The sequence below is a fragment of the Bos mutus genome, chromosome 4 (genome assembly GCF_027580195.1).
Source record: "Bos mutus isolate GX-2022 chromosome 4, NWIPB_WYAK_1.1, whole genome shotgun sequence".
Taxonomy (NCBI): Eukaryota; Metazoa; Chordata; class Mammalia; order Artiodactyla; family Bovidae; genus Bos; species Bos mutus.
The window spans coordinates 27,473,987-27,500,691 of record NC_091620.1 but is presented as its reverse complement, the minus strand read 5'-3'; the positions used below and the strand labels follow the sequence as shown (position 1 = coordinate 27,500,691).

General features: G+C 40.8%; 1 protein-coding gene across 2 annotated transcripts in view; it reads right to left on the bottom strand.

Annotated features, from left to right (window-relative positions):
- ZNF800 (zinc finger protein 800) overlaps nucleotides 1–6,954 on the bottom strand; it is a 50,081-nt gene extending 43,127 nt beyond the window's left edge. For both annotated transcript variants that reach the window (XM_070369276.1, XM_070369277.1), the window contains exons 1-3: nucleotides 6,296–6,954; nucleotides 5,708–5,826; nucleotides 676–771 (exon numbers count right to left, since the gene is read on the bottom strand). In XM_070369276.1, coding sequence (XP_070225377.1) covers nucleotides 676–771; nucleotides 5,708–5,768 — 157 coding nt within the window. In that variant the 5' untranslated portion in view covers nucleotides 5,769–5,826; nucleotides 6,296–6,954. The remainder of the gene's footprint in view (nucleotides 1–675; nucleotides 772–5,707; nucleotides 5,827–6,295) is intronic.
- Between the last annotated feature and the right edge of the window lie 19,751 nt (nucleotides 6,955–26,705).

The following is a 26,705-nucleotide window of genomic DNA, read 5'->3' as shown; positions in this document are numbered from 1 at the left end:
AATCACAACAACCTAAGACCTTACTGGTAGGACTTCTAATAGTTCTCAACCACTTATACTTAGTGAGCAATACCTATTTTAGAGTGCTGGATTGTAACTGCACAAATATACTTATTATATATCCATTATTATAGTAATATAATGGAAAGAAAAGCTAAACAAATATATGTGAAGATATCAGGGCTAGAGTAAGTCTTTTTTCTATCACATGCTCTACTAAAGACAGTGAAACTCCAGGGTTAGGTAGGAGATGGTGAGTTACATAAACAGAGATGATACAGTAATTAATCTAGAACAAGAGACATCTCAGACATTCCGAGTAAATAATCTACCCTGCCAAAGCTCATAAAGACCTCGTATAATTTAGTACTGTCTTCTGAGAGTTTATAAAGAACATGCCAAAAAATAACAATGAATCTTTAAGAGACACTTTACCAGTAAATATACCACATATTTCTTTAAATCATTCTGAACACTTTTTAAATTAGTATATAATAATATAGTACTGAAAAAGAATTTCTAATCAAGCAATATTTACTCGTCCACTTTTTTAAAATGACAAAAGTATATTATAAAGAAAATCAATGTATATATTTCATTTTTTAAAAATTATTTCTAAGGATTTCTAGGTAATTTTAAGGTGAAGATTGAAAATACATCCTAAAACATTCATACCTGATCGAAAGCACTCAATTATTTGCTGAATACCAGATTTGGATGTCTGTAGTGGTTGCTGTAACAAAGGAGCATCTCCAGGTTCCAGGATATAAACTACATGGAAGACAAATACCCACCCCAATCCCCACAAAAAAGGGTTATTCAAATCATTTACTATTGAAGTAAAACAATGGTTTGCTATAATCATGTTAAATGACAATCACACTTTTTTGTACATATTTCACCATTAGCTTTAAGGCAAAATAAAATAATGGTAAACATATAACTACAATTTTTCTCAATTCAAGGTAAAACTAAGCCTCCTATGCATTAAGTTCAACTGCAAAGATCTATTTTGGTGTTATTTAGTACATATTAGTCATATTTGCCTTTTTATTCCCCTTGAAGAAGAGCGACTACATTTAACCAAAATTCTAGGGCAATAATAGCCTTGCCACCCCTCATAAACCATTCCAAAACTCTCCAGACAATCTAGTACAGCTCTCTGGCAATTATGAGAGCAAAACTCAAAAACTACTGCCTAAGGAAAGAACTGGTCAAGTGCACAACTACAGATGTATAAGAATGTTCACTGCAGCACTCTGCAGCACTATAAATAATTGAGAAAAATTTCAAACAACTTAGAAGTCGCTCAGAAGGAACCAGACTAAATAAACTATGAAATATCCATACAACAGAATCTCTCACGGCTATTACACAGCATGAGCAAGACCTACATGTACTGACAACAAAGGATGTCAATAATACATTGTTAAGCAACACAAGCAGGTTATAAAATACGATATCAAATTTACTAATATATATTTCAATAGCTACAGAAATAAATTTAATGTATATGTGTGTTTATGTATAAATGCTAATATAAACACAAAATGTCTGGTGGGACAGTGGGATACCAAGAAAACTTAACAAAGGTTCTTTCTGTTGGATCAGGTTTATAGAGGTGATTTTCACTTTCTGCCTCACACTTCACTAGCCCAGGCTTTTGGAAGTATGCATTTTAGAAAGAATGCATTTCTTATAGTAAGTAAAAATAATATTCCCATTGTAAATATACAGAGGTCTACATCATCCCTGCTTGCCAACACTCAGATTATTAGTATAAATATATAATAAGTAAGGTTATAGTAATAAGAAACAAGGTAACTGAAAAAGAAAACTGAGTTTTCCATTAGACATCAGGTAGAGACAGTTGTGGTGGAGAAAAAGCAGTCATTTTAACCACTTCTTTTTTCAGTATGTTATAATGTTTTACCATCTTTACCCAGATGATGTTTTACCATCATCTGCTCAGTGCTGAGAAGATAAGGAGGGTTACTTCAGTAATGGGTGCTGCTACTGCTTCAGGGCCTGGGCCTGGAAAGCTCTTAACTGTCTGATAAGGGGGATAAAGCCTGCTGTGCTATGTGTATAGACACACCCTTAGATTCTCTTCTAGGCTTCAACTCTTAAGTTCAGTGTACACAAACAGGAAAAACTGTGTCTCAGGAACAAATCATTCCATTAAGCAAAATTTTCCCAATTTTAAGAGACACTCTGGGGGTATTTTAAAAAACATACACACAAATACAACTCATTTTGAGAACATCTAACATTGGCACTAACCGCAGTGGTTAAGGAAAGATTCCAGACCTGGACTGACTGTGCTGAAACTCCTTTTTTGCCATTTACTAGATACAGCTAGGGTAAATTACACTCTTTGATTTCTCTATTCTTATCTCCAAAATGTGAATATTAAAAGTATCTAAATCATAGAGTTGTGTGAGGATTATATTAGCTAATGCAGGTTCCTGGTTAAATCAGAGCCTGGAATACAGTAAAGACTCAATAAATGTTTTATCACCATTAACATCATCTACAAGTCAACTGCTTTCCTGACACCAAAAATGAAAAATCTTTTTCAAAATCTAAGAGAAGTAGAATTCAACCCCTTAGAGAAACAGCAGCAAATGTTTGTAAATAGAGTGATGATATCATTTGGATTTGATGAATCTCTTTCTAGTATTTGTACATTCTAACAACCAATAACTGATTACAAAAACTAATAAAAGATAGGATGGAAATTACACAATTTTAAAAAGTCCCAAGGTCTGACTCTCCAACTGGCAAGAATTCTGTAAAGCAAGAATGAAAAAAGAGTAATAAATAAGGGAGAAATATGAGAAAAAAATGGAAACTTCTCTTCAGCAATCCCTTTCCTCATTTAGGTACACGCTCCAGAAACCTTCCACTAATTTCCACTTCCACATGACAACACCATTTTAAAGCTAGAGCAAAATTTTGTTACCCACCACCATCACTGGTACCACCAGAATACATACACATCCTGAGACACCATTCAAAATAACCCCAGGGTTACTTTTGTTATGAGTGGACATATCCACCTGGTATACACATCTGTGTAGGTCCCATTTCTTTCTTCATTTGAAAACATAATCTCAATCCTAAAAAACTTTGTATGTCAATATTTTATAAAATTTCTTGCATATCCTATCATGCCTCCCAAGAGCAGGTCACATGACCATTAAGGAAAAAAAACAGCACCTCCCTCCAGCCAAAAACCCCAATGTCTCAGAGGTTAACATCTTTCTTTACATCCTTCCAAGAACACACTTCCCAGAATCACCTACTTGCATTAAGAGTCTCTCCTCCCTTAAAACAAGCCTCTTAAGATATTCTTCAACCTAAGATGTCTGAGATTTGCTTACAACTAATAGTGAGTGGGGAAGCAGTTGGAGGATAGAGAAGGGAACTGTGGTGAGGGGAGAATACAGATCAAAAGCAACTGTCCACGTACTCACATACTGATAACTGATGGAGCTGTGTGTTGGTTACGTAAGGTTCCTAAAGCATTCTACCTTTGAATGTTTGAAAATTTCTCTAACAGAAAAACTTTCTTAAAGCATAACTAAGAATATACTTTACATACACTGATAGGCTTATAACACCACCACTCACTACAAATTGATCCAGCGTACTAAGACCTCCCCAGAAACACACTGCTCTCTCTCATTCAGGAACTCACCTACTATTCATAATTCAAAAGGACAGATTTCTCCGCAGAGTTCATTAAAAGAACTTCATAAACATAACTTCACCTTCTTCCCTCCATCTGAGAGCAACCTCTTTTAAAAGTACCATTCCTATTCCTCTCAATACTGGAAACATCCTCTCACTTGGTCCATTATCTTCCTGTGAAATAATGACAATTAAAACTACCTCATAAGTTACACTTCTACCTTTCCAACGAACTAAACCCTCAGAAAGTGCTTACTTCTAACTAAGAAAGCAAAGAAATACCAACCACTTTTGACCTAACAGTCTGAAAAATAAACTGCATGGGAAAAGTTTCTGGCAAAATAAAGCTGAATTTTTAAAATTAAAGCGACTTATCTGACTTTGTGTTAATGAGGGAGGAGAAGAAGCACAAGTTTCAACACAAATTTAAAAGTTCATCTCTGGAAAATATCTTTAAAGTATCTAGAAAACTTTATCAGAATACACTAAATAAGGTATGGTCACAAATTACTTTATCCATGTACTTATTTACATCCATCTCTTTCCACTCAAAGGTTCCGTGAAGGAGTGCGCTTATCTGTTGTGTTCACCACTTATATCCCCGTTGTCTTGAACAGTGCCTAGCACCTAACTGGTGCTCAATAAAGACTTGTCAAAGAAAGAAATGAATGACAAAATACATTTCTTCCTAAGCAACAAGCTTTAATATGATTTAATTAACTAATTCAACTTAAACGACTTCTCAAAAAAAATGGAATAAAAAGACGGGGGGGCGGGGAAGAGTGGAAGTATAAGAAGTCATTCACAGTTTTCTACTTCAAAACTAGCAAAATCCATTCAACAATTGGTAAAACATAAGGGATATATATTCACTTCAAATAAAATGTGCAGCAGAAAGGAGGATGAAAGGTAGGCAGATCAGGGAGCAATTGAATAAACACTGGATTCCACTCTGGGATTGCCTGTTTTATTAGCAGAGGTTGTTATTTTCAGCAAATTGGTGGGGATAGGATTATAATACAAATTTTATTCTAACATGTACGAAAGTTTCCAGAAAATAGAAGTTCTTCCCCTTTAACACCACCATTTTTTCCCCACTAATCAAAATGTACTCTAAATGAACCTCACTGTGACAAAACCAAGTACTGGGTGCAGTTAAAATACTCCAACAAGGAACAAGCAAAAGTACTAAAAAGACTTGGAACTTTTATATCAAAAATAATGCTCAACAACTGCCTTTGAACTTAACAGAACAGCCTTTATTTGGTTTAGTGACAGTGTGTATTCAAGGATTCTCTTTTTAAGCTGTACCTCTAAATGTTTGTAATAATGCACAAACTTCTAATAAGCAGAAAAACTATCAATAGTTTATATATCACGTTTTCTTAGTGTTCTAATACTCCTTGTGAGATTCCCAAAACACCTTTTTAGTTTCATAGTCAAAAAATATCCCTCTGAACAATATCCTAAAAATATTTATCTTAAATAATCAGATTTTGCAATCCTGTGTTCTGTCCATGATCTTTAAGAGGTCGCACTTCGACAAACTTTCCTTAGCCCAAACTAATGAGCTTAAACCTCATTCTTAGGTTTAAGCATTATTCTCTTTCAACACTATTTAAGCAGAAGAAATTTCTAGTTTTTAAAAGTTTCATTAAAATAAATGCTAGTATTCTAATACTACCTATTTTTTCCTTTCTCTTCAGTTTTACCCATTCACAGAGCATGAGGGTATACTACTAGCTACAAACTACCTTGAAAGGGAAGGAAAAGGGATTGAGTAATTGATCTTGTGGAAAAGATTTAAGGTGACACCTGCAGTACTTTTTTGAAGGGATCAAGCAAGGGAGACCTCTTGTTTGTACAAGCTTTTAGCTTCATAACTGGTTTTATGCTGGGGGAAATTATAGCCTGTTTAGTTAGGAATGACTTCTTGGGGAGGAAGAAAAGAAAACAGAGAGCAGAGTGGCTCTGATGGAGACCGAAGACACTGGAGAAGAAAGGGGTATACCTGGTTCACAGCATCCGTGATGATGGTGGTCAGTCTGACAGTATTTGTCCCTTAAAGGCATTTTCAGTGGGCGCGACCTACTTTCCTTTCACTGTAAGAAGCTCTTCATTGCGGCTTGGCTGTTGAAAGAAGCACAAACCCGTCACTCGCCCTGAACTTCCTGGGGGGGCTCTCGCTGCATTTTCCAGAAACGTTCCCTTCACCCACCCTTCGCTTCCCCTTCAGCGCCCTGTACCTTCCTCTCCAACTGAAAAATAAAAACGCACGAAGGCTTCACCAGCCCGAACTCCCGCACAGGTTCATCGCCCTACCCGGAAACGCAGCCCCGGGCGCGCAGCGCAGGGCGAGGGCCTGGCCGGCTGCGCGGGCGGCGACGGCGGCCTCGCCTTCCCGGGCGGGCGCGCGCGGAGATGGAGGCGCGGTGCGCAGCGGGCACGGCCAGCGCCGGGGCCCGCGGGGCTGGGGCGCGGCGGCAGCCGAGGGGTTGCTCCCGCCGGCGCCCGGCCCACACCGGCCCTCCCGCTACGCACGTGCGCTGGGGTCTCCCTGGCAGAGCCCCGGTCCCCCAACCAAGTGCGCCCAACTTACTGAACTCCTGGGGCGGGCCGGCGGGCGGGCGGAAGGAAGGAGAGCAGGCCGGGCGGCCGCGGGGACAGCCTGGCGTGGGAGGCGGCTTCGGGCCCCACCTGGCGCAGCCTTGGCGAACCGCGCGAAGGGACCGGGGTTCGGGCCCGACGCGCTCCCAAAGAGTCCCCGCCGGCGCTGACGCGGAAGCGCCACAGCTCACCACGTCCCTCCGCGGCCCGAGGCGACGCGGCGGCTCACGGCGTCCCTCCGCGCTGTGGAACTGGGCGGGCGGGCGGCGCGCGGGCGCAGGCAGTTGACAGGAGGAACCGCCCCGCAGCCGCTGCTGCCGCCACCGAAGGAGCTGGAACCCGAAGACGGCAGGAGCTGAGGCGCCCCTCGCCCGGGCAACGGCTGCCGCCGGAGCCCGGCTCCCCCCAGCGTCGCTCCACCTGCAACGGTCCCTCAGGCTTTTGGAGAGGGGCGGGGAAGGATGGGGGTTTCCCCCCACCTTGGGCCCTTGTTGGTAGTAGTTGTTGTTTCAGGAAACTTTATTAAGTCAGTCTCTCGCTTTCTCGGTCTCCCCCTCCCCAAAGAGCCTGAGCTACCGCCGCGGAGCGAGTAGGAAGGGGGAAGCAGAGACTCTCCGGCAGCGACAGGGAGCGAGTGACTGACCCCGGACGGAGATGGGGCGAGGGCAGGAAGTGACAAGCTCTCAGAGTGGGTGGGGGGAGTGTGGCCGGCACGCCCGGGAGCGTCGCGCGCATGCGCCCGGCCCGGCGCCCCCGCCGGTGGAGAGGCGACGCGCGGCGGCTGGGCAAGGAGAGGGAGACCGGGCTGGTGGCGGGGGGCCGACAGCCGGGTGTCTCCGACCCGCGGCTCTCTCAAACGTCTCCGGCGGACGGGGAGCCGAAGTCCTGGGCTTCGCGGGCCAAGAGGTGCGAGGCCGCTGGTGCAGTGGTTGGGCCCGGGAGACGGGCTGCTGGGCAACCAAACTGTTGCTATCGCTTTTCTTTCTTCGGTGGAACCGAAACCGGGAGGCTTGGAAAAGAAGGGGAAAGAACTGTAGGAAGAGGTTTCGCAAATGCGTAAGCCGTAAATCGTGGTGATTCCGAAAAAGTTGTCAGCTCATTTATAAAGGGTACAAGTGGAACTTTTTTTTTTTTTCCTAACCCAGCAATTTCCGAAGTGTGCCTCTCAGAGCTTTATCAGGTCTCTGGGAGGAAAACAGTCTAGTCCGGGAAGATCGGTATTGATCGCAGCTGCGCTCGGCGTCTGGCATCTGAAGGTGAAGTTGGGTCACGTGGGCAGTACTCACTTTTTCTTCTCTTAGGCGCTTATCCTGCTTGGAAAACCCCCCAGGATCGCAGTGGTCTGTCAAATTCTGCAACCCGGTGTGCGGGTGCTCGGGGGTGGGAGAGCCGCCTCCCCCGCCTTCTCCCCGGCTCCAGAAACAAAAATGAAAATTTTAAGAAAGAAAAAGTCCATTTAAAAAATCACCCGCCCTCCCCCACGATCCACTGAAAACTTTCATGATTAAGTTGCTGGTTTTCGGATCCGTGAAAACGTTTAGTAGACAGGTTCTGATGTATTTTGGAAGAACAAACGAGTGACTGAAATCTATTTTCAAAATTCAGAGTTTGTATTAGGTCCAGTAATAAATGTGTTACTGTAAATACACTGAATGGAGCATTTGCATAGGTCTGAGTGATTTTAGCAGCCTAATAATACGGGTGACAGGAAAATGATACAAAAATGATCTTTTTAAAAAGGAATTCCACCTGTTCATTCTGCACACTTAACTGGTCACTTTAGTATGTTTGGTCATTTTTATCTGTCCCATTGTCAAGCAATACAAAACATCAAACTAAAATGAAATGCATCTAGGTGTTGGTGAGGGCGGTCCAAGAGGGGATATGTGGGTATATATATATATACACACACACATAGCTGATTCACTTGGTTGTTATATGGCAGAAGCTAACACAACATTGTAAAGCAACTATTATCCCAATTAAAAATGAAATGCCACAATTTCTAAAAGTAAAATAAGCTGCACCCACATGATAGTGTTTGTCATACAACCAATAAAATATTTTTCTAATATTTTCATGCTAAGTCTCTTCAGTTCATTTCAGTCACTCAGTCGTGTCCGACTCTTTGCAACCCCATGAATTGCAGCATGCCAGGCCTCCCTGTCCATCACCAACTCCCAGAGTTCACTCAAACTCATGTCCATTGAGTCGGTGATGCCATCCAGCCATCTCATCCTCTGTCGTCCCCTCCTCCTGCCCCCAATCCCTCCCAGCATCAGAGTCTTTTCCAATGAGTCAACTCTTCGCATGAGGTGGCCAAAGTACTGGAGTTTCAGCTTTAGCATCATTCCTTCCAAAGAAATTCCAGGGCTGATCTCCTTTAGAATGGGCTGGTTGGATCTCCTTGCAGTCCAAGGGACTCTCAAGAGTCTTCTCCAACACCACAGTTCATAAGCATCAATTCTTGGGCACTCAGCTTTCTTCACAGTCCAACTCTTGCATCCATACGTGACCACTGGAAAAACCATAGCCTTGACTAGATGGACCTTTGTTGGCAAAGTAACGTCTCTGCTTTTTAACATGCTATCTAGGTTGGTCAGTCCTGTCCAATTCTTTGCAACCCAAGGAACTGTTTCCCACAAGGCTCCTCTGTCCATGGGATTCTCTAGGCAAGAATACTGGAGCAGGTTGCCATGGCCTCCTCCAATCTTCCTGACCCAAGAAGGGAATCTGCATCTCCTGCAGCTCTGGCACTGCAGGTGATTTCTTTACCACTGAGCCACAGAGGAATATGCTTACGCAAAACAATAGAAAAAAATTTATAATGTGACCCTTAACAGTGGAATTTTTGTTTTATTTAACACGAGATCTTTGGTAAAATTTGAGGTGAAATATTTTAATTTTGGGAGATCTACTTTAATAAGCAAATTTATCATGGGCTTAAAAATGAATATACAATTCTACATTTTCATAAACATGAAAAGGCATTACTTCAGATATGTGAAAGTTACAAATGTTTGCTGACCAGATGTGAATTAAAGATGTTTATATTTCAAAATGGCCATCACTAGAGAGTCCTCAAAATTGTTTGCTAATAGAATAAGTTTTAAATATTCTGAAAAATTAGAATTATAGACAAAATTGGAATGTGCATATGGGTAAAACAAATATTGAACACACTGAATCATAGAATTTTAAAGATGAAGCCATGGAAATTATTTAGTAACATTCCTTACTTTATAGATAGAAAACTGAAACCCAGAGAGGTTAACTGATTTTCTGAAGGTCACATAGTAACAGAACTGAGTCTAGAACCTAGATCATTCCCTTTATAAAATAACAATATTAGTATCTGATATGTTTTGAGTAATGTTTTAGGCTCAGGCATGAGGTCATTTAATTGTATCAACAATCCAATGAGATTTTGTTATCCTCCATTCTTCAGGGGGAGAAACTGAGGCACAGAATGATTCAGTTCAGTTGCTCAGTCATGTTGGACTCTTAGACCCCATGGACTGCAGCATGCCAGGCTTCCCTGTCCATCACCAACTCCCGGAGTATACTCAAACTCATGTCCATCGAGTGGATGATGCTATCCAACCACCTCATCCTCTGTCATCCCCTTCTCCTCCCACTTTCAATCTTTCCCAACATCAGGGTCTTTTCAAATGAGTCACTTCTTCACAATGAGTCAGGTGGTCAAAGGATTGGAGTTTCAGCTTCAGCATCAGTCCTTCCAGTGGATATTATTCAGGACTGATTTCCCTAAGAATGGACTGGTTGGATCTCCTTGCAGTCCAAGGGACTCTCAAGAGTCTTCTCCAACACCACAGTTCAAAAGCATCAATTCTTCGGCGCTCAACTTTCTTTAGAGTCCCAACTCTCACATCCATACATGACTACTGGAAAAACCATAGCTTTGACTAGATGGACCTTTGTTGGCAAAGTAATGTCTCTGCTTTTTAATATGCTGTCTAGGTTGGTCATAGTTTTTCTTCTAAGGAGCAAGCGTCTTTTAACTTAATGGCTGCAATCACCATCTGCAGTGATTTTGGAGCCCAAAAAAATAAAGTCAGCCACTTTTTCCACTGTTTCCCCATCTATTTCCCATGAAGTGATGGGACCGGATGCCATGATCTTCATTTTCTGAATGTTGAGCTTTAAGCCAACTTTTTCACTCTCCTCTTTCATTTTCATCAAGAGGCTCTTCAGTTTTTCACGTTCTGCCATAAGGGTGGTATCATCTGCATATCCGAGGTTTTTGATATTTCTGGCAATCTTGATTCCAGCTTGTGCTTCATGTAGCCCAGCATTTCACATATGTACTCTGCATGTAAGTTAAATAAGCAAGGTGACAATATACAGCCTTGATGTACTCCTCACCCAAGTTTGGAACCAGTCTGTTGTTCCATGTCCAGTTCTAACTGATACTTCTTGACCTGCATATAGATTTCTCAGGAGACAGGTCAGGTGGTCTGGTATTTCCATCTCTTGAAGAATTTTCCACAGTTTGCTGTATCCACATAGTCAAAGGCTTTGGCATAGTCAATAAAGCAGAAGTAGATGTTTTTCTGGAACTCTCTTGGTTTTCCAGTGATCCAATGGATGTTGGCAATTTGATCTCTGGTTCCTCTGCCTTTTCTAAATCTGGCTTTAACATCTGGAATTTCATGGTTCACATACTGATGAGGCCTGGCTTGGAGGATTTTGAGCATTACTTTGCTAGCATGTGAAATGAGTGCAATTGTGTGGTAGTTTCAACATTCTTTGGCATTGCCTTTCTTTGGGACTGGAATGAAAACTTTTCCTTTTCCAGAATGGTTAGATAACTCATCAAGGTTACAGCTGAAAGGCAGCTGAAGCAGCATTCTAACCCAAACGGTGTGGCTCTGAAACTCATGACCTTAGCCATTGTGTTCTATTGGCTATATTGTGTTGCCTACACTGTACCATAGCTGTTTTGGATCATATCATATGTGAAAGATGAGTGAGTAGATCCTGTCATTTGTGAGAGGTATTAAAATGTCATGTGTAAGCTCATGAAGTGGGAATGGAATTGCTAGAATCACAAGAATTTAATTCAATTTCACAAAAAGACTTTGAACATCACCTAGAATTTCACCCTATCTCTAAAAACACTATGCACAAACCATCACAGAAAAATCATTTGTCTCCCTTTCGTTGTTCACTGCAGCAACCTAGGTGACACATCATTACAGCTTTAAGGAACTTTTTTATACTTAAAGTCTGGAAGTGCATATCTAATGATTAACATATCACCTTCAAGTCTGGAGAATACACACACACATACATATACATACACACACACATGCATGTATATACACATATATTATTGCGGCACAGCAAACCACCCTAGAATCAGTGCCCTAAAGTCATTTTAGTCTGGCCTTGTCTGGGATCATGCATGTAGCTGCTACAGTCATCTGGCAGCTTGACTGGGTGCTCTCATGGCTGGCAGTTGGTGTTGACTATTGGCTGGACCTCTCTCTTCTCTTGTAGATTTTCATCCTCAATATTATCCTGGGCTTTTTCATATAATGGCAGCATGCCAAGCAAATAGAGTGGGAACTGAAGGAACTTGACACCACTTCCACCACATTCTATTGGTAAAAGAAAGTCAGAAGGCCAGCACATATTCAGAAATTGGGAAGATAAATTTCCCTTCTTTTTAAAACTTTTTAAATTGAAGTACAGTTGACTTACAGTGTTGTGCCAATCTCTGCTGTACACCAAAGTGACTCAGTTTTATGTGTATATATATATATATATATATATCAGAGAAGGCAATGGCACCCCACTCCAGTACTCTTGCCTGGAAAATCCCATGGACGGAGGAGCCTGGTGGGCTGCAGTCCATGGGGTCGCAAAGAGTCGGACACAACTGAGCGATTTCACTTTCACTTTTCACTTTCATGCATTGAGAAGGAAATGGCAACCCACTCCAGTATTCTTGGCTGAGAATCCCAGGGACAGAGGAGCCTAGTGGGCTGCCGTCTATGGGGTCGCACAGAGTCGGACACGACTGAAGCGACTTTAGCAGCATATATATATATATATATATATATATATATATATACACGTATGTATATATACACACACACACACACACACACACACACATATACGTATATATTCTTTACTATTTTTTTCCATTGTGTTTTATCCCAAGAGACTGGATATAGTTCCCTGTGCTATACTGTAGGATCTTGTTGTTCATCCATTCTGAATGTAATGTTGTAGTTTGCATTTGCCAACCCCAAATGCCGAGTCCCTCTTCCTCCCTTCCTCCTTGGTGACAAGTCTGATAACTATGTCTGTGAGTTCGTTTCTATTTTGTGAATAGGTTCATTGGTGCCATATTTTAAATTTCTCTTCTTGATGGGAGGAGTAGCCAAGTCACATTTCAAAGGGATATGCATATAAGAATGGAAGGAATTATTGTGATGATCTTTGCATGAAATCTATCACAATATATAATTATTTCAAGAATAATACTAGCTAATTAAAGCTGCTGGTTTGTTTTTTTTTTTTTTTTTAATGATTGATGATGCCTGTAAGAATAGCAAAACAAGGAAAAAGTAGTCAGACCAATTCTTTAAACTGACTAAGTGGGTCACTTTGCTGGCACTGTATAGATACTTTGGTGATTCCTTAACTTTTTTTCATAATTTTGTTTCTTTCTTGAAGATTTTCACATCTGTTCTAAACAAATCTCTCTAAAACACAGTATAAACACCTAACAACAAGTAGAACCAATTATGGGACATATATATTCAGGTCCAGATTTTGCTAGCTTTGATTATGATGTGGCATTTTACAACACATATTCATAACTTTTTTAAATAAAATTATGGACCAAAACAGAGGCTGAAAGTTTAGAAAGGGTCATGGAAAAATTGATTTCAAAGGACAAATAGTAAACTGTTGACCTATTATCAATTACAGAACTTAACATGTAAGGACTGCGCAAGCAACAGGATACAAAAAAAAAAAAATGATAATGCTTTATTTTAAGGACACTAGGGAGTAGGTTGTAACCTACTAGCAACTCCACTAGGGAATGGGTTGCTGCCCTGGAGATACGTTGCCTACTAGGACCCCGATATAGACTTACAGTTTCCATTCCTGATGCTAAAGGCACACTTAGGTCTTGCTGACCAGGTGGTACAGTGCATGTACCATGCTGCCATGTTGGCACCAAACCATGCCTTACAGGTCTTCCATTCAAATGCATTTCAGATAGCATTTAGATGAATTCCATTTTTAAAAATTACTTGTTATAATGGAGTTTGTTCATAAATTAGTCTGTACTATAAGAATAGCTGGGCTTTCCAGGTGGCACTAGTGGTAAAGAACCCACCTGCCAATGCCAGAGACATAAGAGATGTGGGTTTGATCCCTGGGTCAGGAAGATCCCCTGGAGGAGGGCATGGCAATCCACTCCACTATCATTGTCTGGAGAATTCCATGAACACAGGAACCTGGAGGGCTACAGTCTGACAGGCACGATTGAAGCGATTTAGCACATACACATATAGTAATAGCTAAAGATGATTTTGTCACTTATTGAATTCAGATAAAGTGCTAAGTGCTTTCTAGGTTTTCACTGAATCCTTACTAAGATCCTAGGTTAAATGTTATCCCATTTTACAAATTCAGTTCAGTTCAGTCACTCAGTCGTGTCTGACTCTTTACGACCTCATGAACCGCAGCACGCCAGGCCTCCCTGTCCAACACCAACCCCCGGAGTCTACCCAGACTCATGTGTACCGAGTTGGTGATGCCATCCAGCCATCTCATCCTCTATCGTCCCCTTCTCCTCCTGCCCTCAATCTTTCCCAGCATCAGGGTCTTTTCAAATGAGTCAGCTCTTCGCATCAGGTGGCCAAAGTATTGGAGTTTCAGCTTCAACATCAGTCCTTCCAATGAACACCCAGGACTGATCTCCCCCAAGATGGACTGGTTGGATCTCCTTGCAGTCCAAGGGACTCGCAAGAGTCTTCTCCAACACCACAGTTCAAAAGTATCAATTCTTTGGTGCTCAGCCCTCTTTATAGTTCAACTCTCACATGCATACATGACCACTGGAAAAACCATAGCCTTGACTAGATGGACCTTTCTTGGCAAAATAATGTCTCTGTTTTTTAATATTCTGTCTAGGCTGGTCATAACTTTCCTTCCAAGGAGTAAGCATATTTTAATTTCATGGCTGCAATCACCATCTGCAGTGATTTTGGAGCCCAGAAAAATAAAGTCCGCCATTCTTTCCACTGTTTCCCCATCTATTTCCCACGAAGTGATGGGACCAGATGCCATGATCTTCATTTTCTGAATGTTGAGCTTTAAGCCAACTTTTTCACTCTCCTCTTTCACTTTAATCAAGAGGCTCTTTAGTTCTTCTTCACTTTCTGCCATAAGGGTGGTGTCATCTGCATATCTGAGGCTATTGATATTTCTGGCAATCTTGATTCTAGCTCATGCTTCTTCCAGCCCAGCGTTTCTCCTGATGTACTCTGCATATAAGTTAAATAAGCAGGGTGACAATATACAGCCTTGACGTACTCCGTTCCTGATTTGGAACCAGTCTGTTGTTCCATGTCCAGTTCTAACTGTTGCTTTCTGACCTGCATGCAGGTTTCTCAAGAGGCAGGTCAGATGGTCTGGTATGCCCATCTCTTTCACAATTTTCCACAGTTTATTGTAATTCACACAGTCAAAGGCTTTGGCATAGTCAATAAAGCAAAAATAGATGTTTTCCTGGAACTCTCTTGCTTTTTTGATGATCCAGCAGACGTTGGCAATTTGATCTCTGGTTCCTCTGCCTTTTCTAAAACCAGCTTGAACATCTAGAAGTTCACGGTTCACATATTGCTGAAGCCTGACTTGGAGATTTTAAGCATTACTTTACTAGTGTGTGAGATGAGTGCAATTGTGCGGTAGTTTGAGCATTCTTTGGCATTGCTTTTCTTAGGGATTGGAATGAAAACTGACCTTTTCCAGTCCTGTGGCCACTGCTGAGTTTTCCAAATTTGCTGGCATATTGAGTGCAGCATTTTGACGGCATCGTCTTTCAGGATTTGAAATAACTCAACTGGACTTCCATCACCTCCACTAGCTTTGTTCATAGTGATGCTTCCTAAGGCCCACTTGGCTTCACATTCCAGGATGTCTGGCTCTAGGTGAGTGATCACACCATCATGATTATCTGGGTCATGCAGATCTTTTTTCTACAGTTCTTCTGTGTATTCTTGCCACCTCTTCTTAATATTTTCTGCTTCTGTTAGGTCCCTACCATTTCTGTCCTTTATTGAGTCCATCTTTATTCTGTCCTTTATTGAGCCCATTTACAAATTAGGAAACAAATAATTTATGTTTGATCTTAGATTTGAACATAGGACTGAGTCCACGTCCTATGCTTCAAGTGACATATATTCTGATTATTCCTAAAATTTTATCTCCAGTTCAGGCCTGTCCCTGAAGCATCTAAGCTCTAACTACCCACGAAGCACACAATCTGAATTTCTCCAACATCTCAAAATTAGCAGGGCCCAAACTAAACTTCTCTTCTCACAAAACCTGTTCTTCCAAATTTTAATCAACAGTGTTGCTATCTATTCAGGCTATCTAGGTGGAGGCCTTGGAGTCAAAGAGAGGAGCACATGCAAAGATGCAAAGCAATGCAAGTTACCTGTGTACAAGGTTTCTCAGCTCACTTAACCCCAACATGCAACCTGACACCGTGGACAACTGGTTATACTTCAGAAAGGTTTAGGAAATAGTGACCTCTCTCCATGGGAACCAGCAATCTTCAAGTCCAAACCCTCACCTCTGAACTACTGCAATAACTACCTCCATGGTCTTCCTACCACCATCTCTCCCGCTCTCCATTATTCCACACTATCAACAAAATTATAGTTTTAAAAATATTAATAATATTACTGCCTAATTTAAAATCTCTGTCGACTGCTCATTTTCTACATGAAGAAGCCACATCTCAATGAAAAGTAGAAAAAGCGTGTGTTTTGGAGTTGGAAAAATTGGATATACTCGTAGTTGAACTCAGAGAAGGCAATGGCACCCCACTCCAGTACTCTTGCCTGGAAAATCCCATGGACAGAGGAGCCTGGTGGGCTACAGTCCATGGGGTCACTGAGAGTCGGACACGACTGAGCGACTTCACTTTCACTTTTCACTTTCATCATTGGAGAAGGAAATGGCAACCCACTCCACTGTTCTTGCCTGGAGAATCCCAGGGACGGGGGAGCCTGATGGGCTGCGGCCTATGGGGTCGCACAGAGTCGGACACGACTGAAGCGACTTAGCAGCAGTAGCAGCGGTAGTTGAACTGGATAGGGAGGGAGTGTGGAACACAAGGGAATTTTAGAGAGAGATGATTAGAAGTGTGTGTATGGCTATATATTCATTAGCTGAAGCAACTATTAGGGACTTCCCTGGTGGCACAGTGGATAAGAGTCCACCTGCCAATGCAGGGGACTCAGGTTGGATCCCTGGCCCAGGAGGATGCTGCTGAGCAACTCAGTCCATGCGTCACAACTACTGAAGCCCAAGCTCTAGAGACCACAAGCCATAAAATACTGAGCCGGTGTCCCTCAGCTACTGAAGCCTGCGTATCCTAGAGCCTGCATGCCACAGCCAGTGAAGATTGCTTGCCTAAGCCTGTGCTCCACAACAGAACCCACTGCAATGAGAAGCCCAGGCACTGCAGCAAAGAATAGCTCCTGCAACTAGAGAAAGCCCACACACAGCAGTGAAGACCCAGCACAACCAAAAATAAATAAATTTTAAAATGTAAATTTAAAAAATTTTTAATAAAACAGTTATTAAATAATAGAATAGTGGTTTGCTGAGAGGCTTGGGAAGTGTACTGGGGGGTGACGATTTGGGGGTTCCTGATCATTTTATCAATTTTCACCACATAATCATTACAATGTGTATTTGCTTTGTAATAATTCAGCAAGCTGATAGTTATGTTTTATGTACTTCTGTAAATAAGTATAATATTTCACTATAAAAATATTTTTTAAGCAGCTGACCTAGGTTTTAATGCTTCTGCATTATATCTGGTATCGATTAAAAATGAATATTGAACTTTTCAAGGCTTTGTTGCCTTTGCACATATTACTCCTCACACCTGGAAATAAATATCCTGTCCACCTGGAACACTCCTACTCATCCTTTAAGACTTGCTTTAGATATCATTTCTTCTGAGAAACTACTTCCCACAGACAAATGACTGCTCCATTTTCCTGCACCTGTAACAAGTCATTCTAATTAAATGATTGACTCTCCCGTTAGTCTGAATCTGTCAAGAAACACAGCAAAACATTCCTCATTGTTTTGCCATCACCTAGTTCACTTCTTGGCACATAATAGACAACCACTAAAAGTTACTAAATGGGCTTGAGGGAATGAATTCTGATTTCCATTGGGCTAAAGAAAAAAACAACGTTCACTCTTTGCAATAAGCATCATAAGAAAAAGTTTAGTGCGAAAAATCAATTTTAGTGTTTGGGAAGAATCCATTTTAGCCCTTGTGTTCTAATAGGACACTCATTTTCAATGTAGAGCACAACCATCGTGGTGGTGGTGGTTTAGTCGCTAAGTTGTATCCAACTCTTGTGACCCCATGGGCTGTAGCCTGCCAGGCTCCTCTGTCCACTGAATTTCCCAGGCAAGAATACTGCAGTGGGTTGCCATTTCCTTCTCCAGGGGATCTTCCCAGACCAGGGATCAAACCTGCGTCTCTTGTACTGCAGGCAGATTCTTTACAAACTGAGCCACAAGGAAGCCCAGAGAACAACCATACAAGGACAATTAAAGGAACCCTAGTGCATAGAATTAGTAATACTGTAGAATATGTGCCCTGGTTGGACACTTGAAGCTACTAACCATTCATTATGATTGTGGTTTTGTTTTTATGAGGGGTGATTATTTTTGTTTATTTGCTTTTTTTTAAACTTGCAAATATTGACAAATGGGATGCTTTTTTAAGCAATTTTTGCATTTTTACAAACCATTTTTTTTAACTTTTTATTTTGAAACACTTAAAATTTAAAAGCAAACGAAAGGACTTCCCTGATGGTCCAGTAGTTAAGACTCTGCACTTCCATTACAGGAGGCAGGGGCCCCTGGTCGGGGAACTAAGATCTCACATGAAAGAACACAATTCCCATACTTTACCCAGATTAACCAACTTTTAATATTTTGTCCCATTTGTTTGCTCTCTCTCTCAATCCATCTATCTATATAGATGATTTTTTGAACCATCTGAGAGTAGATTCAAACATACATCCTTCTCCTTTATCCCTAATTACTTCAGTGTGTGGTTCTCAAAGCCAGGATTTTATTATCATACATGAGCACAATACAGTTATCATATTCAGGAAATTTAACATTAATACAATACTTTTGTTTAACTACAGTCTGTGTTGGGGCTTCTCGGGTGACTCAGTGGTAAAGAATCCACCTGCCAATGTAGGAGAAGCAAGATATGCAAGTTCCATCCATGGGGCAGGAAGATTCCCTGGAGTATGAAATGGCAACCCACTCAGGCATTCTTGCCTGGAAAACTACATGGACAGAGTATCAGCCAGGCTACAGTCCATGGGGTCGCAGAGTCGGACACAACTGAGCACCACCACCCCCTGCCCCACACCCTGTTATAATTTTGTCAGTTATCATGATAACGCCTTTTATTGACTTCTTTCCCTTCAATATAAGAAGCAATCCAGGATTAGTTCGGTTCAGTTCAGTCGCTCAGTCGTGTACGACTCTGCGACCCCATGAACCACAGCACGCCAGGCGTCCCTGTCCATCACCAACTCCCAGAGTCCACCCAAACCCATGCCCATTGAGTCAGAGATGCCATCCAACCATCTCATCCTCTGTCGTCTCCTTCTCCTCCTGCTCTCAATCTTTCCCAGCATCAGGGTCTTTTCAAATGAGTCAGCTCTTTGCATCAGGTGGCCAAAGTATTGGAGTTTCAGCATCAACATCAGTCCTTCCAATAAACACCCAACACTGATCTCCCCCAGGATGGACTGATTGGATCTCCTTGCAGTCCAAGGGACTCTCAAGAGTCTTCTCCAGCACCACAGTTCTTCAGCGCTCAGCCCTCTTTATGGTCTAACTCTCACATCCATACGTGACTACTGGAAAAATCATAGCTTTGACTAAGGTGGTCCTTTGTTGGTAAAGTGATGTCTCTGCTTTATAGTATGCTGTCTAGATTTGTCATAGCTTTCTTTCCAAGGTACAAGTGTATTTTAATTTCAGGGCTGCAGGCACCATCCACAGTGATTTTGGAGCTTAAGAAACTAAAACCTGTCACTGTTTCCACTAATCCCTTTTTTTTTCCTGACCTTCATTGGCTTGCCCTAACTAACCACGAGGCCACCAGGGAACTCCAGTAATTCTTTTTCTTTTTTTAATTGAGATATAATTGACATGTAACATTATGTTAGTTTCAGGTGTATAGCATAGTGATCCAAATATATTTGTATATATTACAAAATGATCCCCACAATAAATCTAGTTAACATCCATCACCACAGAATTATGAACCTTTTTTTTTCTTATGACAAGAATTTCTCAAGATCTACTCTCTTACCAACTTTCAAGTATACAAAATAGTATTATTAACTATAGTCACCACGACGTACATTACATCCCCAGGACTTATTCATTTTATAATGAAAAGTTTGTACTTTTGTGTTTTTGTCCTCTTCACACATTTCACTCACCTCTTCTCCCACCCACCACCCCACCATCCCTTCCCCCGCCCTCAAACCCCATCATACCCCCCAACCCAATCTCCTGTCCCCCACCCACTGCCACCCCTACTGCTGGAAACCACCCATCTGTTCTCTGCATCAGTGAGTTCAATTTTGTTTGGTTTGGTTTTTTAAGAGTCCATATATAGACTGTATCGTATTTGTCTTTCTCTGTTTGACTTACTTCACTCTAGGTCCATTCATATTGTCCCAAATGGCGAGATTTCCTTATATACATGGCTGGGTAATATTCCACTCACACACACACACAGATTGATGGTTTAGGTTGTCTTCATGTCTTGGTTATTGTAGATAGTGCTGCAGTGAACAAGGAGGAACAGATATGTTTGATATTAATCTTGCTCACTAGTTTAAGAGTTTATTTAGCTTCTCCACTGTATGAGTTCAGTTCAGTTCAGTCGCTCAGTCGTGTCTGACTCTTTGTGACCCCAAGAATCGCAGCACGCTAGGCCTCCCTGTCCATCACCAACTCCTGGAGTTCATTCAGACTCACGTCCATCAAGTCAGTGATGCCATCCAGCCATCTCATCCTCTTGCGTCCCCTTTTCCTCCTGCCCCCAATCCCTCCCGGCATCAGAGTCTTTTCCAATGAGTCAACTCTTCGCATCAGGTGGCCAAAGTACTGGAGTTTCAGCTTTAGCATCATTCCTTCCAAAGAAATCCCAGGGCTGATCTCCTTCAGAATGGACTGGTTGGATCTCCTTGCAGTCCAAGGGACTCTCAAGAGTCTTCTCCAACACCACAGTTCAAAAGCATCAATTCTTTGGCGCTCAGCCTTCTTCACAATCCAACTCTCACATCCATACATGACCACAGGAAAAACCATAGCCTTGACTAGACGGACCTTTGTTGGCAAAGTAATGTCTCTGCTTTTGAATATGCTATCTAGGTTGGTCATAACTTTCCTTCCAAGGAGTAAGCGTCTTTTAATTTCATGGCTGCAGTCACCATCTACAGTGATTTTGGAGCCAAAAAAATAAAGTCTGACACTGTTTCCCCATCTATTTCCCATGAAGTGATAGGACCAAATGCCATGATCTTTGTTTTCTGCATGTTGAGCTTCAAGCCAACTTTTTTACTCTCCTCTTTCACTTTAATCAAGAGGCTTTTTAGTTCCTCTTCACTTTCTGCCATAAGGGTGGTGTCATCTGCATATCTGAGGTTATTGATATTTCTCCCGGCAATCTTGATTCCAGCTTGTGTTTCTTCCAGTCCAGCATTTCTCATGATGTACTCTGCATATAAGTTAAATAAGCAGGGTGACAATATACAGCCTTGACGTACTCCTTTTCCTATTTGGAACCAGTCTGTTGTTCCATGTCCAGTTCTAACTGTTGCTTCCTGACCTGCATACAAATTTCTCAAGAGGCAGGTCAGGTGGTCCGGTATTCCCATCTCTTGAAGAATTTTCCACAGTTTATTGTGATCCACACAGTCAAAGGCTTTGGCATAGTCAATAAAGCAGAAATAGATGTTTTTCTGGAACTCTCTTGCTTTTTCTATGATCCAGAAGATGTTGGCAATTTGATCTCTGGTTCCTCTACCTTTTCTAAAACCAGCTTGAACATCAGGAAGTTCATGGTTCACATATTGCTGAAGCCTGGCTTGGAGAATTTTGAGCATTACTTTACTAGCATGTGAGATGAGTGCAATTGTGCAGTAGTTTGAGCATTCTTTGGCATTGCCTTTCTTTGGATTGGAATGAAAACTGACCTTTTCCAGTCCTGTGGCCACTGCTGAGTTTTCCAAATTTGCTGGCATATTGAGTGCAGCACTTTCACAGCATCATCTTTCAGGATTTGGAATAGCTCAACTGGAATTCCATCACCTCCACTAGCTTTGTTCGTAGTGGTGCTTTCTAAGGCCCACTTGACTTCACATTCCAGGATGTCTGGCTCTAGGTGAGTGATCACACCATCGTGATTATCTGGGTCGTGAAGATCTTTTTTTGTACAGTTCTTCTGTGTATTCTTGCCACCTCTTCTTAATATCTTCTGCTTCTGTTAGGTCCATACCATTTCTGTCCTTTATCGAGCCCATCTTTGCATGAAATGTTCCCTTGGTATCTCTAATTTTCTTGAAGAGATCTCTAGTCTTTCCCATTCTGTTGTTTTCCTATATTTCTTTGCATTGATCGCTGAAGAAGGCTTTCTTATCTCTTCTTGCTATTCTTTGGAACTCTGCATTCAGATGCTTGTATCTTTCCTTTTCTCCTTTGCTTTTTGCTTCTCTTCTTTTTACAGCTATTTGTAAGGCCTCCCCAGACAGCCATTTTGCTTTTTTGCATTTCTTTTCCATGGGGATCGTCTTGATCCCTGTCTCCTGTACAATGTCACGAACCTCCATCCAGAGTTCATCAGGCACTCTATCTATCAGATCTAGGCCCTTAAATCTATTTCTCACTTCCACTGTATAATCATAAGGGATTTGATTTAGGTCATACCTGAATGGTCTAGTGGTTTTCCCTACTTTCTTCAATTTAAGTCTGAATTTGGTAATAAGGAGTTCATGGTCTGAGCCACAGTCAGCTCCTGGTCTTGTTTTTGCTGACTGTATAGAGCTTCTCCATCTTTGGCTGCAAAGAATATAATCAATCTGACTTCCATGTTGACCATCTGGTGATGTCCATGTGTAGAGTCTTCTCTTGTGTTGTTGGAAGAGGGTGTTTGCTATGACCAGTGCATTTTCTTGGCAAAACTCTATTAGTCTTTGCCCTGCTTCATTCCGTATTCCAAGGCCAAATTTGCCTGTTACTCCAGGTGTTTCTTGACTTCCTATTTTTGCATTCCAGTCCCCTATAATGAAAAGGACATCTTTTTTGGGTGTTAGTTCTAAAAGGTCTTGTAGGTCTTCATAGAACCATTCAACTTCAGCTTCTTGAGCGTTCCTGGTTGGGGCATAGACTTGGATTACTGTGATATTGAAAGGTTTGCCTTGGAAATGAGCAGAGATCATTCTGTCATTTTTGAGATTGCATCCAAGTACTGCATTTCAGACTCATTTGTTGACTCCACTGTATAGTTACTCTTTTTCCTTTTATTATGAGTAAGTAATTTACAGATAGATAACAATGATTATATTACAGAGATTTCTTTTAACCAGTGATCTTAGTGGGCTTCCCTTGTAACTCAGTGGAAGAGAATCCACCTGCCAATGTAGGAAACACAGGAGATGTGGGTTCAATCCCTGGGTTAGGAAGATTCCCCTGGAGGAGGAAATGGGAATCCACCCCAGTATTCTTGCCTGGAGAATCTCATGAACAGAGGAGCCTTGCGGGCTACAGTCTATGGTATCACAAAGAGTCAGACATGACTGAGTACACACAAACAGTGATCTTAGTAATCTTATTTAGGTTTTAGAAACTCTCAAAGCAAAATTAAAGAGAATAAAAGTTAATTGGTGCTATAATATAATTAGAAACTGTGGTCAGTCATGTAAGTAGAAATGGTTTTCTGGTGTACTCTTACATGATTATAAGTTAGAAAAAAATGTATTACCCTGGGTGTTAATTTATTATCAGTAAATCCATTCAATCAGCATTCACTGTGTATCCATTGTATTCCAAACATCATGTCAAACTTAGAATACAAGGATGAGTGTGACCAAGTCTCTTCCCTTTAATCAACGAAAATTTCTTTAGTGCCAATGCACAGGTACTAGGAATACATCCATAAACAATGTAGGAGGTTCTTGCTTTCCTGGAGTTTACAGCCTAATCATTGAGGAGTTTTCAATCTAATAATGAATGAAATATTAAAATATTCAATCTAATAATGGTAGCAGGTAAAACTTGTATTGCTTTATGATAATCACTTAAGACAGGCACATGAGAGATGATTACAAGCATGGATTTACAAGGATGTATATACACAAAAGCAGCAGGGAGGGAGGGGGGAGGGGGCATTTGCAGCATCAGTTTTTTAACTCAGTTAAATTAGAAAGCTATAATAATAGATTATGAATAATCATTTTTCCAAGAAATTTTGAAATTTTACTAAGACCTATTTCTTTAGGAGAGCTGACCAATAGATTATCTATTATTATATATTAACAGAGTAATTCATCCTCAATTATATGTTGTAAATGCTATGTGATTCAGTTTGTAAATGCTCTGTGATTTAGTCATTGGAGAGTTTTGCATGTGATACTGTATCATCATCAAAAAGGTATTCTGAGTTTTTCATTCATTTTCCCAACTCTCCTCCTTATGGCCAAGATTTATTTGCAAGACTGAAAATAAGGCTAGAGTTCAGAACTGTGGAACAGAATTAAGTTAGCTCTTTTACATATAACTTCATTAGGATCTTGATCTAAAACACTGAATACAAAATCTCGAGAGAAGTGAGATGATGCCTTATCTCTAACAACAAGGTATCAGAAGAAACGTACATTTTTGACTTATGAGAACTGAGTCAATACGTATGTCTTAGGTCTTAATTCCAGTTGAATACATAAACTACCAGCCCATAAACTACAACAAAATACTGTGTTAATGGAACATTTTAAGAAACCAATTGGCATCTACACTTATTCTATTGATCTGAGATTTTGAACAATTTCCAAAATAATTTCTACAAAATGATCACATTTTTATCTTAAATTGACACTAATTTTTCCCATTCAAAAGTTCTATTTTTTCCTAATGAAAGTTGCATATTTTACATCTGCAAAATCTCTAGATTTAGAGCCTATGCTGCTAAGACATCTTTCAAAAAATCAGGAAGCTTTCTTGGGTGTTTCTCATACTTTCAAGTGATCAGACTATTAAAGCAATTTCTGTTACAAAGATCATACATGGTGTAAGGGAAAAGTTAGGTTGGTAAGAATTTTGAAAAAGAGCAATCAGGACTTTTTCCACTTAGGCAGAAGAGTTTCTAGTTGGGAGAAAGCCCCATAGGATACAGTGTTAAGATCCTTGTTAAGACCTGTGTTGCTAGGCAGTACTAAGTTGCCTAGTGACCTCTAGATGCTAGAGTTAACATCATTGATTTCAATGCCATAGAATGACATTTACTTCTTAGTACTTTGTGGGGGAGTACCTAAATCTATTGTCACTCTCTTTTATAAAATAAATGTCTTTATAAAAACGCTAGTCAAAATTCAGTATGTTTCTAATCATCTTATTGCTAAAGGAGATAGTGTGCCAGCTGTCAGGAATGGCAGTTTCATTTACAGGAACAAAGTTGCTTTACGTTTCTCAGAATTTTACTTTTAAAGGAACAATTGCTGTAGTATATTCAAAAATTCCCCTATCAACGTTAGTTCTCTTTTCTTAATCACTTGTGAAACCGGGAACTATAATACAATAATCTGAGAAAATATCTAATTGAAACCCTTCTTTTAAAAATATTATTGAAGTATAGTTGATTTAAAATGTTGTGTTAATTTCTGCTGTATAGCAAAGTGATTCAGTTATACATATATATTCTTTTTCATTAAGGTTTATCACAGGATATTGAATATAGTTCCCTATGCTATACAGTAGGACCTTGCTGTTTATTCATTCCATATATGCCAATTTCATCTGCTAATCCCAAACTCCCAACTCCATCCTCTTCCCACCCCCTCCCCCTTGGCAACCACATGTCTCTTCTCTATGTCTGTGCGTATATTTCTGTTTCTTATATTCATTTGTGTCATATTTTAGACTCCACATATAAGTGATATCAGAGAAGGCAATGGCACCCCACTCCAGTACTCTTGCTTGGAAACTCCCATGGATGGAGGAGCCTGGTAGGCTGAAGTCCATGGGGTCGCAAAGAGTCGGACACGACTGAGCGACTTCACTTTCACGCATTGGAGAAGGAAATGGCAACCAACTCCAGTGTTCTTGCCTGGAGAATCCCAGGGACAGGGAGCCTGGTGGGCTGCCGTCTGTGGGGTTGCACAGAGTCGGACATGACTGAAGCGACTTAGCAGCAGCAGCAGCATACGTGACATCATATGGTATTTGTATTTTTCTTTCTGACTCATTTTGGTCGGTATGATAATCTCTAGGTCCATTCATGTTGTTGAAAATGGCATTATTTCATTCTTTTTTATGGCTGAGTAATAATATTCTATTGTATATATGTACCACATCTCCTTTATCCATTCATCTGTTGGTGGACATTTAGGTCCTGACTATTGTAAATAGTGCTGTCATGAACTTAGGAGTACATGTATCTTTTTGAATTACAGTTTCGTCTGGATATATGCCCAGGAGCGGGATTGCAGGGTCATATAGTAACTCTATCTTCAGTTTTTTGAGGACCCGCCATACTGTTTTCCATTAGTCACTGCACCAATTTACATTCTATCAATGGTACAGGAGTGTTCTCCTTTCTCCGCACACCTTCCAGCATTTGTTATTTGTAGAATTTATTGATGGCTAACTGGTGTGAGGTGGTATTCCATTGTAGTTTTGATTTGTATTTCTCTAATAATTGAAACCTCTCATTTTTTAATCCTGTCTTTCTAGTCTTAGGAAGCTCATTTCTGTACAAAAACTCTGCCAGATGAATGAAGATGCAGAATAGTGCATAAGTCGACTAAATGACTAAAATGAATGTGTAAAGATTGCTT